The sequence below is a fragment of the Leptonychotes weddellii genome, chromosome X (assembly GCF_054177405.1).
Source record: "Leptonychotes weddellii isolate Sample4059 chromosome X, ASM5417740v2, whole genome shotgun sequence".
Taxonomy (NCBI): Eukaryota; Metazoa; Chordata; class Mammalia; order Carnivora; family Phocidae; genus Leptonychotes; species Leptonychotes weddellii.
Genome location: NC_138385.1, coordinates 16,374,799 through 16,392,158, shown reverse-complemented (window position 1 = coordinate 16,392,158; position 17,360 = coordinate 16,374,799). Strand labels below are relative to the sequence as shown.

Here is a 17,360-nt window from a genome sequence, read left to right as displayed (position 1 = left end):
AAAGGAGAAAAATACTCTGCTAACATCACATCCTTCAAAAGTTTAGAAAAAATTGTGAGTTTTGTTCTTCTCACTATTAAAGTAATCTGAGTATTCACATGGTCATGTGAACAATTCTCTGCCCATATAAAACCTAACACAAAAATATTATTTTTATTCTTGGACAATTTCATCAACTTGAGGGTCTTTTTAAATGAACAGAACTGAAAGCCTTAGCGTTAAGGGTTACAGAAGTGTTAAGGGTTACAATAAGTCACTGATAAAGCTGGAATTGGAGCTCTTGGTTTCCGGACATTGGCTCCTATGGGAATCATGGTATGGAATACCATCACTACCTTGCCTCCCACACTGCAGAGGCTAGCCCATTCCAGATTAATTATTGACATGGAAAAAAATGGGCTAAATATAGTAACCTTGCCAGAAAGTCAAGATTACATACAGGTCACTTCTCTGTGGAATTGTAGTATAAAATATTTGGTAATCATGCATATCTACAGGGATCAGTCAATTGCATAGTGATTCCAAAATTGTAAGAAATCCTATCATTTGGAGGAGAGGAAAATTCTATTTTAAGTTTTTCAAATTCTTTTAGGTTTAAAAGTTTTCAGATTCTTTAAATGTCGGGATATTCTTAAGTAGACATTGGACAGTTATGGGCTCTGTTCGTGATGGAAAAAAACTTTGGTTTTATAGCAAAAGAGTATAATTTAAGTTACAAATTGATCCAAGCTGTAGTGAAAGAACCTTATACTTAGGAGTTAGGGGACCTGGGTTCAACTTTGAGCTTTGCCGCTAGTTAACTACCTTATATCCTTGAACAATTTGGGGTTTTTTCCCCTATAAAAACAGATTTTGGATCAGATGTTTGCTAAGTTCCTATCCATCTCAAAGATCCTATAATTCTTTTAATTTCAGGATTTCTGTTCCCCTTCTTAACCTTTCCCTACCTCTGCCATCATTTTGACATAAACGGCCTTAAATTTCATAGCTTCCATTTGGTGGTATTAGCCATTAGACACAGTGGGCATACAATAAATGCTTGTTACTGATGGTGGTGATAAGGAGTTGGTCTAAATGACCTACACATTTCCTTCCAGCTATAAAAGCCTGTGACTGTTACAGTTCTATCCAGGGAGAAATCAATTGTGCTTGGATCATATACAGCACTTTAAAAAGATAGATAGTGTCCTGTGGTCTTGAACACAAGCAGTGCTAAGAGGTATATGGCTGTTGATTTTAAATCATTACATATATTTTTTCTGGCATCATCTTGATTAGGAGACACTCAAACTTTTGAGGCAATGTTTATAGGGAAGTTGACGAATCTTAACATAGGCAGTTATAATAGAACTAATTGCATTTGAAGCTCATGGAGCCCTAGAAAATGCTTTCTATGCATTCTACTTGTTAGATGACAGGTAATAGTACAGACACGGAAGTAATCCAGAAAAGTGTTTCCTCTCTAGCTTGGGAGAACTAATCTGAGCAATTTCAACAGGTAGTTAAGTGGGTAAATCTCTAGTCTTTAGTATATTGTTAGGCCACAGTTTTTAGTTACTCTCTGTGACTGTCTGGGCATTCTGAGTTCACAGCAAGTCACTCCTGGTGTTACCACTTGAGACTTTGAGGAGAGTAAGAGGTCTTCCTTTCTAAGCCTGATATCATTAGCACATTCTTTGCTCATCATTTCCTGTATACCCCTTCTTCATGAGTGAGTCACTGGTAGGCCTCTAAACAGATCAGTCTTTGTAAAGTGCAAAAAGTATTGTATAGCCAAGAGCATCCATAGTTTGGATTTTATCAAGGTAGGGAGGCAAGTGCAAAACCTATCTTAAGGTCAGCTTTGCTCAGCTGGGTTCTTAGTTCTTGCAGGTTCTTTCACTTGAGCTCAACCCTTCCTGGTCAAATTCTCTGAGAAATCTACCTTCTCTTCCCTAAATCTGTATGGTTTTACTCTCAGCTCCAGACTGGAGGTTTTACTTTGACTACTTCAGATTCAAAGAAACTAGATTTTGTACCTTTGGTTTTTGACCACCTTTGGCTTTCCAGGTCTCCATTCTGTTAAAACCTCAAGGCTAATTCTAATTCTGTCTACAATTTTCTTGTTTCTCCTGATTCAGTTATTCCTAATGCCCCTGATGGGGTTCAGGATATGCTACCCCAAAATATAGCACCTTGGCATATTGAATATTTTAAGCTAAAGGAGTTTGAGGAAATAGAAGTAGGAAGGTCACTCTGACTGACTCTCCCCCTTCCCTTCCTCACTGCCCCTCTCCCCTGAAGCAGGTCATAAGACCCTCATGTGGGAGGTGTTCTCATAGTACCAGAAAGAAAGGAGCATCCTTATCTCCAAAGACAAAGGGATGCCAAGAAGAATCTGAACAAACAGGCCTTGCTATGTTTCCCCCAGTTTACTACATTTAGCTCATACTCTTTGCCCTTTTCCACAATTTTTTGCTCTTTGTCAAACCTAGCATTAAAACACACCAGTTTAGGGATGCCTGGGTGGCTCAGTCGGTTGAGATCCAACTTTGGTTTTGGCTCAGGTCATGATCTCAGGGTCCTGGGATTGAGCCTCACATCAGGCTCCACGCTCAGCTCGGAGTCTGCTTGTCCCTCTCCCCTCTGCTCCTCTCCTGCTCATATTCTCTCAAAGAAAGAAAGAGAGAGAAAGTCATTCTTTTTTTAAAAACCCACCAGTGTAGCCATTTCTGAGTCTTCATTTCTTTATGGAGGCTCTGATATCATGTAAAACTTAGATTAAATAAATGTATATGCTTTTCTTCTGTTAATCCATCTTTGTGAGTTTAATTTTCAGACCCAGCCAGGGACCTTAAGAGGGTCAAGGAAACCTTTTTACCTTCCCTCCACCCCCCTCCACAATTTGTACCCATTTTCTACTAGCTAAACTTTTACTCTTTGCCAATGTTGACTGTTAACTCAAAACTCTCATCAATTAGATCTGAACCTATTATGTACTCTATTATTACATATACCATATTGTGTTAAAAAAAAAAAGTGTTCAAAGATACATACACAAAGAGTATCCTGCCTCAGTTTTGTGGCACTTCCTGGGGTCCTGGCCTCCGGGTAGTGAAGGAATAAATGGAAGTAATTACAAAAAAAAAAAAAAAGAGAGAGAGAATGAGAGAGGGTACGGGATACATTGTGTGTGTTTTGGTAAATATTACTTTTCTGGTCTTATTTGAGGGTAGGCACTAATTTTAGAGATGTGTCCTTAGAAGTATTGTAGACTTAATTTTTTAAATACAGCTATATATATATAAATACCAAAGTGGCCTTCAGTTTACTTTTAATCTCTGAGTTGTCCACTTTTAGTGTGCACAGTTAGAAGAGAGCCACAGGCTTGCCTGGGAAAAATAGGGGTGATGAGTTCCCTATAATCAAGGATACAAATTTCAGATGTCTGCTCGGTGGTTCCCAATGCCAATGTCAAGTCTGGTGCCAAAATGACTACATAGGAAGTAGTTTGGAGTACTTTAAAACAAAAACTTATTGCTGGGCCCTAATTTCAGAAGTCCCAGATCAGTACTTGGGGGATGAGGACTAGGTATCTGCATTTTAAACGTCGTACTGGTGACTCTAATGTGTAGCCAGGACCAGAGAGCCCTTAGAGAACCCTTAAGAATCCTTCCAGCCCTCTGATTCTGTGATTTAAGTGTGTAAGAAGCCTTCTTGCATCTGCCCCTGGCTTTCCACAGTAAGATGTCCCTTTTGGACATGCTAAGAGTATCTCCACACTGAAAGCTTGTTGCTGCTGTTATGTTTTAGTAGTAATGGTAACTTCTAAGACTTAAATTTGTAACAGTGTGCTTAGAGCCGAAGAGTTCAAATCCAAGCACAGTCTGATGAACGTCCTGAGGTGGACCTGTGAGGTTCCCACATGTACAGACCTGCTTTTGTGGGGCATGTATAAATCATCTACCGTTAGTTGTAAATCCATGTGAAGTTAATGTAGCCATCCCTCCCATTTGCTGCTATCGAACTTAGAGCTCCATTCTGCGTCAGGGCTTTGAGAAGGCAATGCAAATACGGATCTAGTAGTAAACTGGGATTTTGCAGTAAAGGTGGGAAGATTAGGAGATTTTAATATTCTTTGGAAATTCTTAATATTCTCTAATATTTTAATATTCTTAAAATTTGATTGGGATGCAGAGGGAGCTGACTTGATTTTCTTAGAGACTCTGAAGAAGAGTGATATGAACAGGTGGCCAAATCAGTTTCTTCATATAGATTGTTTCCTAGTGCATTGCTTGAGATGCTTACCATGTATTTCCTTGATTTTGCCCTTGCACAAAAACAAACAAAAAAAACAGAAAGAATACCTGTCCTAATAAAGATTTAGTGTACTTCGGTTTAAGAAGCTAGTGAGATGGTGAAGGGAAAGATAGAACTTCGGTATTATCTATCCAAGATTCAGGCCTTGGTAAACAGGGCAGGGATCTCTAGCCTTCCGGAAGTCAGGGAGGTGAGGTTCTCCTCGGGAAAAGTTGTTTTCATGATTCCCCCCACTCTAGATGTTGGGGTTCTGCATGACAAGTTTTCATCCCAAAATAAAGGAGTGGGAAGTGCAAACATCGTGTAAAAGCTTTCTCTTTTCCTTTGTCCGACTTGGTATTCCTTGATTTAAAATCAGAAACTATCATGAGTTAGGATTCACTTCAGAGCTTGTTTAAAATGCAAAGTGTGATTTGATGTTTAAATCTTTGTTTACATACTTTCAGGAACCCATTTTATTATAGAACAGCTGTGTTCTCCCAGGGGTTGATTGTTTCAGTGAAATCCTTTTAAAACATGAATTAAGGAGATTAGGATTTAATCTTTGTTGCTTACAACAACAAAAAATCTTGTTATAAAGTTAACGAATACACTTCCTAGTCCAGAATGTGTTATCAAAGAGTGCATACTGTGTGTTTTTTAATCAATGGTATACTTACAACTTTCAGATTTGTTTTGTGTTTATATCAGAAAAATGGAAAGATTTGTTCCTTTTATTTTTCCAAATCCACTGAATTTAGCAACTTACAGAGAGGTGAACCTATCACCGAGCTTTGGCGAGTATTTTTGCCACTAGGTACTAGAAAGACAAGAACCATCACCAAAAGTAGGAAGAGGTAACTGGTGGGTTAGCTACTATGTGATACTAATCACAACAAAGTATAGTGTCTTGCTAAGGGAACACCAAGGAAATCAATAATGATGGTACTCAAGTTTTAGAGAAGGTATATAATAAAATGTAAGCATTCAAGATGCATTTGCAGCCTACTGGAAATCTAAATTATTTTTAAAAGCCCGTATGGGGGGCACCTGGGTGGCTCAGACGGTTAAGCGTCTGTCTGCCTTCGGCTCAGGTCTTGATCTCAGGGTCCTGGGATTGAGCCCCACATTGGGCTCCCTGCTGAGCAGAGAGCCTGCTTCTCCCTCTCCCTCTGCCTGCCGCTTCCCCTGCTTGTACTCTCTCTCTCTCTCTCTCTGTCAAATAAAAAATTTAAAAAAACAAAAAAAGCCCGTATGGGAAGCTCAAGATATACTTGTTCCATGTGGGTACTGGAGATGGGTGGGGATAACAAGTAGCTTGCAGTATCAAAGAGATTACTACATGGAAAGTACATCTTTTAGAAATGGAAAAAAATCAAGGAGAATGGAGAAGCTTATAAATTAAGCAGGTCATGTACAAACTGAATTTTGGGCAGGTTGAAAAAAGAAAAATTGGTGAAATTTTTCAAAATCGGTTATAAGCTTTTAGCTACTCAAAGGCCGGCAGTTTAATGGAATTGTTAGTGGATCTATTTGATGCTGTTGCTGATGCAAACAACTTAATGAGAAACAAAAATAAACTTTAATGATTTTGTTGTCTAATAGAAAATCTAAAGGAACATGCTAACTCTATAATTGTCTCCTGAAATTGTTGGTTAGGTAAAATTGTAGTAAATGAACAGATAATGTAGGTCCAATTGACAGATTAAACATATACAGCTCACCAGAACTAGATAGCATCCTTCTATTTTTTGAAGCATTTAAGTACAAATTAATAACGTGCCTTTTTGGGGAGGTTTGGAAATCTTGTGTTTCTACTTGATTGGTAGTACATATTCAGCAATATGAGTTTTAAGGATATAAATATTGTCTCGTGGGAGGCAAGTTTGAATTCAAAATTGTATAAGGCAAAGGATATTTCTGAATCAGGAAGAGACAGTGAATTTATGAATATCTGAAGCATTTGTTAACCTAAAAACCTGTGCTTCATTCCAGATTTTATTGTAGCAAAATGTTGACTGATTCTGGATTCCTACTGCGTGATGAGTTGTGGAAGCTCAACGTAGTACCATTTCCAAATGAGCACTAGCAATTATGATCAAGGCGGAGAATCTCATTTCAGCCATTGATGAGAACGTTACATACAGATAGGATCCCAAGTAAAGGAAAAAAAGACTCATAGATTCTTGAGTCTTTTGCGTTCTGTGTTCGCATGGTAGTTTAGGAGTATAGGTGGGGTGATTGGAATGTCAAAGTTGGAAAGAGGAGAGTGAAAAGGTAATGTTTCGCTGGCAGGATGTTAGAATTTTAAACAATTCACCTACTTACAGCTTAGGTTAGGCGGTCTCTCACCATCACTACCCTTGCATTAATGTGCAAACTGTCTAGTCAGCTGCTTTATACTAAAAAGTGCCTGCCCCCCCTTTTTTGGAGTATAATTCACATACAATGTTATATTAGTTTCAGGCTTACAACATAATGATTCATATGTTACTTAATGCTCACCACAATAAGTATAGTCACCATCATTCACCAAACAATGTTACTGTAATGTTGTTGACTATATTCCCTGTGCTGGACTTTTCATCTCTATAACTTATTTATTTTATAACTGGAAGTTTGTATCTCTTAATCCCCTTTGTCTATTTCGCCTGCCCCCCAAACCCCTTCTTCTCTGGCAACCATCAGTTTGTTCTCTGTATTTAAGAGTCTGTTTTGTTTTGTTTTGTTTAGATTCCACATATAAATGAAATCACATAGTATTTGTCTTTCTCTGTCTGGCTTATATCACTTAGCATTATACCCTCTAGTTTCATCTGTGTCGTCACAAATGGCAAGATCTTGCTCTTTTTTTATGGCTGAATAATATTCTATCATATATATACCACATCTTCTTTATCCATTCATCTATCAGTGAACACTTGGGCTGCTTCCATATTTTGGCTATTGTAAATAATGCTGCAATAAACATAGGGGTGCATATATCTTTTAGAATTAATGTTTTCATTTTCTTTGGGTAAAAACCAGTAGTGGAATTACTGGATCATATGATATTTCTATTTTTAATTTTTTGAGGAACCTCCATACTGTTTTCCACAGTGGCTACACCAATTTACATTCCCACCAACAGTGCACAAGGGTTCCTTTTCCTCCACCTCCTCGCCAACACTTGTTATTTTTTTGGTCAGCCATTCTGACAGGTGTAAGGTGATATCTCCCATTGTGGCTTTGATTTGCATTTCCCTGATGATTAGTGATGTTGAGCATCTTTTCATGTGTCTGTTGGCCATCTGGATGCCTTTAGAAAAATGTCTATTCAGGGGTCGCCTGGGTGGCTCAGTCAGTTAAGCCTCAGACTCTTGATTTCGGCTCAAGTCGTCATCTCAGGGTTCTGGGATCAGGGCCCAATCAGTGGAGAGTCTGGTTGAGATGCTCTACCTCTCCCTCTCCCTCTGCCCCTCCTACCTGTTTGCGTGCACGTGCACACATGGTCTCTCTCTCTCTCTCTCATAAATAAATCTTAAAAAAGAAAAATGTCTACTCAGGTCTTTTGCCCATTTTTAAATCAGATTATTTGTTTTTTTGGTGTTCAGTTGTGTAAGGTTTTTTTTTAATATAATTTAGGTATTAACCCCTTATTAGGCATATCATTTGCAAATATCTTCTGTTCAGTAGGTTGCCTTTTCGTTTTGTTGATGGTTTCTTTCACTGTGCAAAAGCTTTTTATGTTGGGATAGTCCAAATAATTTATTTTTGTTTTTGTTTCCCTTGCCTAAGGAAATATATCTAGAAAAAGTGTTGCTAAGGCCGTTGTCAAAGTAAAAAGTACCTGGCCCTTTGGCAGGCAGCAGAGACAACATTTGCTCTATGGGATTGTTTGTGGTAACAAGATCAGCTAAGCCCAGTTAGTGTGAGTGATCCCGTAGAATATGGACTAGCTGGCTGTTTGGGATTATAATTGCTCTAACAAAGCACATGTGGAGAATCAAGGGAGTTTGTATGCTTTTAAAAATGTGTTATTGTCTTATGTGATTTATTTTCCTTTCAAGTAAAAAAAATTTGATGCAAAACATTTGTGTTCTTTTCTTTCTTTCTCTCCCCGGTCCCCCCTTAGAATAACATAGCTGATCCAGAAGAACTGTTCACAAAATTAGAACGCATTGGGAAAGGCTCCTTTGGAGAAGTTTTCAAAGGAATTGATAACCGTACCCAGCAAGTGGTTGCTATTAAAATCATAGACCTCGAGGAAGCCGAAGATGAAATTGAAGACATTCAGCAAGAAATAACTGTTTTGAGTCAGTGTGACAGCTCATATGTAACAAAATACTATGGATCATATTTAAAGGTAATGTGTGTGTTGTATTATTTAAGTCATAAGGTATTTTCATTATAAGTTTTTCTTCCTTTTTTTTTTTAATTCTATTTTTTGAAAGGCAATGTCTTAAATTAGGATTTGGCAGTCTTTGGCCTCCAGGCAGAATCCAGCTCCATTTATAGTGCCAGATAGACTGTTTTTAGATTTAGCAGCTGTATCCTGAATGCATCCCAGCACTCGGCTGCACCGTTATTCCACACCTGAACTTTGGATTGACGGGGGAGCAGAAATGCAGCTGGTCCTTGGGCCATATCCTTTGTCAGGAAAGAGCTTTCCCCCTGGGCTTTCGCACATTATTCTCAATGGTCCAGTCTGTCTCGACCTCAGAATTGATGGAATATGTAAGTATGTCATGTATTCCATTGAGTTACGGTGCTTATTTACACATCTTTCTTTCCCTCCAGATTATGAACTCCTTGATGGCAGGGAGTTTAGCTCAACCAGTCTGGGTTTTTACATCACTTAGCACAGGACATGGCACATCTTAAGTCCATGATAAATATCTGTTGAAGTGGAGTCAAATGGAATACTATCTGTCCTCCCCCCTCCCCAATAGAAGTTGGAATTTTAGTTTCCAGGATTGTGGAATTAGCAGACACCTGAGGTCATGGCAGATGGAGATATGATTGGGTTAGTAAAACCCAAGAGTTCTTGAGTTCCAAAGTTAGAAGTCAGGATCTTGGGGTGCCTGGGTGGCTCAGTCGGTTAAGCGTCTGCCTTTGGCTCAGGTCATGATCCCAGGGTCCTGGGATCGAGTCCCACCTCAGGCTCCCTGCTCAGTGGGGAGTTTACTTCTCCCTCTCCCTCTGCTGCTCCCCCTGCTTGTGCTCTCTCTCTCTCTGTGTCTCAAATAAATAAATAAAACCTTAAAAAAAAAAAGTTAGGATCTGTGTCTATTGAAATGTGAAGAATAAATAGAAAAATCTAGCTTAGGTTAGAGTTACAATTATTTTAAAATTAAAAAAGTTTTTTTAAAGATTTTATTTGACAGAGAAAGACACAGCAAGACAGGGAACACAAGCAGGGGGAGTGGGAGAAGGAGAAGCAGGCTTCCCGTGGAGCAGGGAGCCCAATGCGGGGCTCGATCCCAGGACCCTGGGATCATGACCCGAGTTGAAGGCAGACGCTTAACGACTGAGCCACCTAGGCGCCCCCTAAAGTTAAAAATTTTTATCCCCATGTTGAAATTTTTCAAAGGAAGGCAGTATTAGTTAGGTCTTTGCTTTTCAGGGTTTACAAGGCGGGAAAGAGTTTTGTTTGTTTGGTTGGTTTTTTGTTCATCTATCTCTAGGCCAAAAAGGGTGTGTTTATAACTCATCAAGCTATTGGCCTGCATAAGAATTAATGCTATCTTTTTATATTCTGCTGACCAAATAAACCCTAGGATAATCTATCTATATTAGTTACTACTGATTTAGAAATCATAAATTTCACTGCCTTTTTTCAAAGCCTGTTTATTCTAATATTACATGAATTAGATGAATGTGGAATGAATGTATAGTAGAATAAATCCTTAAACACCTGTCACTATGTGTCATACACTGTATTAGGTGCTGGAGATATAAAAATGAATAACCTGGGTGGCTCAGTCGGTTGAGCCTCCAGCTCCTGGTTTCGACTCAGGTCATGATCTCATGGGTCGTAGGATCGAGCCCCATTGATTGAGCTCCACGCGGTCGTAGGATTGAGCCCCATTGATTGAGCTCCACGCTCAGCAGGCGTCTGCTTGGTGATTCTCTCTCTCTGCTCCTTCCTTCCCGCCCCCTCATAAATAAATAAATCTTTTTTAAAAATGAATAGCATAGAGGACATGAGGAGAAGGAAGGGAAAAATGAAGGGGGGAAATCAGAGGGGGAGACAAACCATGAGAGACTATGGACTCCGGGAAACAAACTGAGAGTTTGAGGGGAGGGGGGTGTGGGGATGAGTTAGCCTGGTGATGGGTATTAAGGAGGGCACATATTGCATGGAGCACTGGGTGTTATACACAAACAATGAATCATGGAACACTACATCAAAACCTAATGATGTACTGTATGGTGACTAACATGACATGATAAAAAAATAATAAAAAAATTAAAAAAGAGGGTAGAATTCATGCCAAAAAAATGAATAACTCACCCCTGCCATTAAGGAGTGCACAGTCCCACATTGCACTAAAAGGGTGCAGATTTTGTGATTAAGTATGTACAAGGTACAGATAGGGCACAAATAGGCAAGTAGTCACTTCTCTCATTTTAGGGGGAGGGCGGTGGTGTGAAGGAAAGGCTTCCTAGAGGAGATGGTAATTCCTGTTCAATTTACTTCTCAGTGTTAGCCATCGCTCTCTTTAATTGTACCCACAATTATTTGATTCTTTGTGGCATATTTTGCTTTTGAATTCTTTCCTACAAAACTTATTTAGCGGGTCAGACTCTTTTTTAAGGAATCCTGAGAGGTCACTCAGTCTCAATACATTTAGGTCCCCCTCCTGATTCCCATAGCAGGCTTGGTTTGAGGCAGCCTCAGGAATTTGTTGTTGTTGTTTGTTGTTGTTGTGTGTGTGGTTTATGCATTCTGGTTTACTCTTTCTGGCTTGAATCCTGGTAATTCCAGACCTACTCTAGAGCAAACCTAAACCTTTGCTATTCTTAGGCATCTGTAACAACAGATAAGCTCTTTTTGGTAACTGACTTAAAATATTAAATAAGCCCTATTCCAAGTGGGTTATTCTATATTATATTGAAAATGGATATCAACGTGGTATTGACTGTTTTCATTGGATGCTTATAGCCTTTCTTGATTCAGACTCAGTACTCTCTTGGAAAATGAAATATAATAGCTCTGTTTGTATTATTTATTCCTAAGATTTCATGTTTTTAAAAAATTCCCCTCATGGTGTACATGTACCAATCACCCATAAATACTTAATATTTAAATAAATAAAACAGATTGTCTTGTCCAAATCTTGATTATAGAATGTTCTCAGACTAGTCAGTGAATCAGGGCCATTATCCATGATGTCTTCTTAAAGGATTAAACTGAATTGTTTTTATCTCCTTTACCATCATTAATTAAAGTCCACGATATGAAAGACTACTTTGAAAAACATGTCACTTCTTGATAAAATTGTAGAAATTCACAGCTGGCTGATGTTGATTATTTGTATCCTGAATCCATTTACATTAGAGTAAATAAATGTATGTGTATTATCTCTGTATACATGTGCATATATATACACAGAAATAGCTTATGATTTTATAACCTTTTAGTATCATTTATTTAAATTACCAACTTAAATTGACCAACTTGTTTATTTTCCATTTATATTAAAACGTAGTGAGACTCTGTAGGCTTGCTTTTTTTTTTAAAACTAAAATCGCATCAAATATAACAGGGTTCTGTTTAATGCAGTCAATATAACTCAAGGCTACATCCTCTAAGTACCATCAGGGACCTGCATTATCAATCGACTTATGTTTTTATTGTGGTGCATCCTTCCATTTCAGATGACATGGGGGATTTTGTGAGTCAAGTTAATTGAGTATAGTAGGATATGGGTTTTTCTCAGGTTCTCTTTACGCAGCATGTCATACATAACCAAGACCTCACTGTAAGCTGGAGAAAAAGTTATTGCATTTGAGAGAAAATTATATGCTCTCTGAAACTGTATGTAGTTGTAGTGATTTCCTTGAAACATGCAAAAATGTACAAGGTATTCATTTTGACTGAGCTCACTGTATAACTTCATTTTTAAAAACAAGAGTAAAAACCAGACAAACATCAGTATGACCACAGTATTTTCCTTTAATTTTAGTTCACTGCAGATTTTCTTGAGAGACAAAGTTAGTCTTTATGAAGAATGCTAAAATAAGCAAACCCTTCCCTTCTGATCTCATAATATTGGAAAAATCTTTTATAATCTTTAAATATTTTTCTAGTTCGATGTAAATCTTAAAATGAAGCTCACTCGGGCGTTGAATAGAATTTGAATCATGCCTTTATTTTGCTGCTGAAAATCGCCTTTAGATTTCTGTTTATGTTAAGGAAATATGCCCCCCCTCCACATACCACCACCTTGATATTTATCAAAAAAAAAAAAAAAAAAAAGAATTGAATGACAGAAGTAAAATATTCCAGAATAGAGTCTGTAAAGTTTTGTGACCTTCTCACTGTTTTTCCTGAGACTTTTGTGTGTGTTTAACACTCCCAGTGTATGGTGAATGTTTCTGGAATGTTCCTTAGTTAAAAATTGTGTTTTGGAGTTGTCTTATAAAACTTGAAGGAAGTTGAAGAGGGAAAAATTTTTTCCTCCTCACAATGTTTTTTCCTCAAAACAAATATAGCTTTAAACTTGAGATAACACACTCTAAGGAGCCCCATATTAGATTCAGTTTAGCTGACATTTACTTATTGAGTGCCCTACTATGTATATACCTTTCATTCTGCATATTTGCCCTGGTCAGTCTCATCCACCCTGTCATGACAACTTCTTTTTTTTTTTTTTTTAAGATTGATTGATTGATTTGAAAGGGGGGAGGGGCAGAGGGAAAGAATCTCCAGCAGACTCCATGCTGATTGTGAGCCCCATGTGGGGCTCAATCCCACAACCCTGAGGTCATGACCTGAGCTGAAATCACGAGTTGGACGCTTAACCGACTGAGCCACCCAGGCGCCCCTATCATGACAACTTCTGAATTCATGTCTTTGGTTCTAGCCTCTCTCCTTAGCCCCAGATATCTAACTTGCTTCGCATTACCCACTTAATGTGGGCACATCAAGTACAATAACCCTAACAAGGATTAGCATTTGAACAAGAACTTGAGCATAATTTTGGTGAGGGTGGAGTATAGAGAAGGTATTCTAGTTTGGAAGAAAATGACTCAAGGGTAGTAAAGCATGTGGCAAGATGATCTCTCCTCTCCTTTCCCTTGTGGTTCTATAAAATTTTACGTGCTGTTTCTTTTTTATTGCGGTAAAATATACATCATAAAATTTACCATTTTAACCATTTTAAGTGTACAGTTCTGTGCAACCATCACCACCATCCCTCGCCGGAACTTTTTCATCTTCCTCAACTGAAACTCTATACCCATTAAACTATAATTCCCCATTGTCGCCTCTCCACAGTCCTTGGTAACTCCCATTCTACTTTCTGTCCCTAGGAATTTGACGACTCTGGGTTCCTTATATAAGTGGAATCAGGGGCGCCTGGGTGGCTCAGTCGTTGGGCATGTGCCTTTGGCTCGGGTCATGATCTCAGGATCCTCGGATCGAGCCCTGCATCCCCGCGTCGGGCTCCCTGCCCGGCGGGAGGCCTGCTTCTCCCTCTGCCACTCCCCCTGCTTGTGTTCCCTCTCTCGCTGTGTCTCTCTCTGTCAAATAAATAAATAAATAAAATCTTGAAAAAATAAAAAAATAAGTGGAATCAGACAGCAATTGTCCTTTGGTAACTGGCTGACTTTAGTTGTCCATGTTGGATTATGTGGTCCATGTCGTGATTGGCTAGGCGATTCATAGACCGGCCCATTTAATTCAACATGTATTTAATATATAGTACAATAATCATCTCTCAAATAGATATAATGGGTATTTTATTTTATTTTATTTTTAAGACTTTATTTATTTATTTGACAGAGATAGCGAGAGCAGGAACACAAGCAGGGGGAGTGGGAGAGGGAGAAGCAGGCCTCCTACTGAGCAGGGAGCCCGATGCGGTGCTCGATCCCAGGACCCTGGGATCATGACCTGAGCCAAAGGCAGACACTTATGGACTGGGCCACTCAGGCACCCTGATAATGGGTATTTTAAATGTTTTGTTTTTTTTTTTCTATGAACAAATGAATTCCAAATTCCACAGTAGCCTTTCTCCCCGCTTTGGCCAAGTGTCTGTTTAGCAGCAAACAGTGGGGTTCAGTGGCCTTCCTGTGGGGTGACAGGTGATACTGCGGACAGCAGTAATCTGTTGACACTAGGCTTCAAGTTCTCCCCAGTAAATAGTACGACTCTAGAGTCCCTACTCTTTAGGCGTTCTGAATTTTGGAACAGAGAGCCACTTCCTAACCCCTGACCACCCATGTTGATGCAGGACTTTAAACTTACTCCTCCAACCCGTTGTGAAACTGTGTGGGTCACTTTGTAAGTGGAGAAGTGGAGTTTTTCCTTCGGGGACTTCCTCCGCTTCAATGTGCCGGATGTACGGTTATGGTTTATAGTCCCTGGCTCTTTTGGAATTTTAAACCAGTCTGTAGATACCATCTCAGCCTTTTAAATTATTTAAAAGCAAGCCAAACATACTTATTTGCATTCTCCAACACAAACATCTTTTCACAGAAATCAAAGGTAGAAGTTGTAGTCCTCCAAAAGAACACAAACATAGAGTCTAGGCTTTTCGGTTTTGTTTTGTTTGCGATTGGTGTTTTCCCTGAGACCTGCTGTGGAAAGGAGCCTGTGAGAAGAGCCTCTGTGGGTGAAGCTTCCTTGAGCAGGGAAGAGCCCCACCAGCCTGGCTTCAGCCCCCACACCTTCCAGTGAAGGCCTTCCAGTGAGGCTTGTCTCCAGAAATGGCGATCAGAAGGAAGCAGGCAGGAAATCTCTCCAGCACCTCTGGTTCCTTCCCTGCCCTGTTTCCGAAGAGTCCTGGTCCCACCCAATGGCTTGCTTGCAAGGAGGAAGCCGCCTTTTTCAGATCTGGAAGTTGCTTGCTCCGAACTTTAATAACATTTTAAGCTGTCCATGAATATGCTTTAGCGGAGAACAGACAGTTGGTAAGTTTCTGTTTTGAGTCGGTACCCCCCAAAAAAGGACACACATTGGGGCACCTGGGTGGCTCAGATGGTTAAGCGTCTGCCTTCGGCTCGGGTCATGATCCCAGGGTCCTGGGATCGAGCCCCACGTCTGGCTCCTGGCTCAGTGGGGAGCCTGCTTCTCCCTCTGCCTCTCCCCCACTCGTGCTCTCTCTCTCTCTCTCTGTATCTCTGTGTCTCGAATGAATAAATAAAATCTTTAAAAAAAAAAAAGGACACACATTGTTTCAAACTCGGAAAACAGATGCTTTCCTTCACGCAGAACTAGAAAACAGATACACGTGTTTAATAAGATCTTTTCATTTGCCTTTTAAACATCAGGTGCATGGGAAGCATTCTGAGTTCATAAGGTAGAACATAGGACTTGTTAGAAACAAACTTGTGGCAAAAGAAAAAATTCTCAGGATATGCGGCGTTGTGAGAAATGTTTTTTTCTTCTCTTGAAAGAAGGATAAAGACACATCAGGTTGACAAGTCTCAGGTTCCGAGGGCCTGATTTCGAGACATAAAAACAAGTTACCTGAAGCGCTCCCAGAACTTTTTCCCCTCCCCACTGTTATGGGGATGTATTTCCTCTCTTTCCTACCCTAGACACCGCCCCTGGCAAAGACTCTCAGCTCTTTTCTTTCTTCAGTTCAGGCTGTGATAGGGGAGTGGCTGTCGAGACTGGGGGGAAGGTACATTGTTTCCCTCTGCCCGCCCCCCTCCGCCGTGCATCCTACATGGTGTCAGCATCCAGAAAGGAAGGAGGAATCCTTTCATCTTAATTTAACCAAACTCTTCCTCCGTGGGCCCTAACACTAGGCCACCTCCCAGTCCCTACACATGAACATGTTCCTGGGGTCCATTCTCTTGCCATGCTGAAGCCCCAGCCTCATGGGGACACGTGGACATTTTGATTGGAACTCCTGAGTACTTCCCGGGGAGTTTAGAGTTTGACGGCTCCTGGCAGTAGCTGGAGAATCTTCATCCCAGAGCTGGGGCTGTAAAGGTAAGAAATATGTCCCTGACATCCCAAGTTGAAGCACAACACTGAGTGGGTTTTTCCCCTGGAAACATTATGAGGGTGTAAATAGTAGTTTGTTTCTCTGGCTTTCTTCCTGCTATACTGTGGAGACCTTCGTGTTCAACTGTCTTTTGTGGGGGAGTACCCCAGGAACCTTGACATTATTTTTTATGGGAAAAATGCTTGCTTTCCAAATTTGAAACCCTTACTTAAAAATGGACTTTTAGAACACAAGCCATTCATAACTTGGCTCCTTGCCAGGATAGTAAAATCAACTGTTCCACTCATAGTCAAGTCTGTAGTCCCACAACAATGCAGAGAATAGCACTCATGAAATGATTTGGGGAGAGAAGTGTCCCCTGTATTTGAGGCTACAGCTGAAAGAAGAAAAGACTTAATGGTTTATTCCAATTTTTATCTGACATTGCTGAATGGTGTGTGTGTGTGTGCACCTGATTTGGAATTTATATGCATGTGTGTATGCACCTGATTTGAAATTTATATACATGTACTTGCCCCATTTCTTCCTGTACAACTTAACAGTGAAGTTAATTCTGGAGTAATCAAGTAATCCTATGCTTTTCAAGCTACACACTCCCTTTCTCTTAGCCATGAACCTTGGCAGTAGGGGTCTGGGGGCGAGGAGGGACAATATCCTTTCTAGGCTCCACATGTGTACCAAAAATGCCCATGAATCATGGTTGATAAAAGTGGTACTGTACAGATGAATGGATAAAGAAGATGTGGTATATATATACAATGGAATATTATGCAGCCATCAAAAGGAATGAGATCTTGCCATTTGCAACGACGTGGATGGAACTGGAGGGTATTATGTTGAGCGAAAGAAGTCAAACAGAGAAAGACATGTATCATATGACCTCACTGATAGGAATTCTTAATCGCAGGAAACAAA

At 39.8% G+C, this 17,360-nt stretch overlaps 1 protein-coding gene across 1 annotated transcript in view; it reads left to right on the top strand.

The window, feature by feature from the left end:
• Positions 1-17,360, top strand: part of STK26 (serine/threonine kinase 26) — a 53,903-nt gene that overhangs the window by 22,583 nt on the left and 13,960 nt on the right. Inside the window, exon 3 of the mRNA XM_081808244.1 lies at positions 8,393-8,623. Coding sequence (XP_081664370.1) covers positions 8,393-8,623 — 231 coding nt within the window. The remainder of the gene's footprint in view (positions 1-8,392; positions 8,624-17,360) is intronic.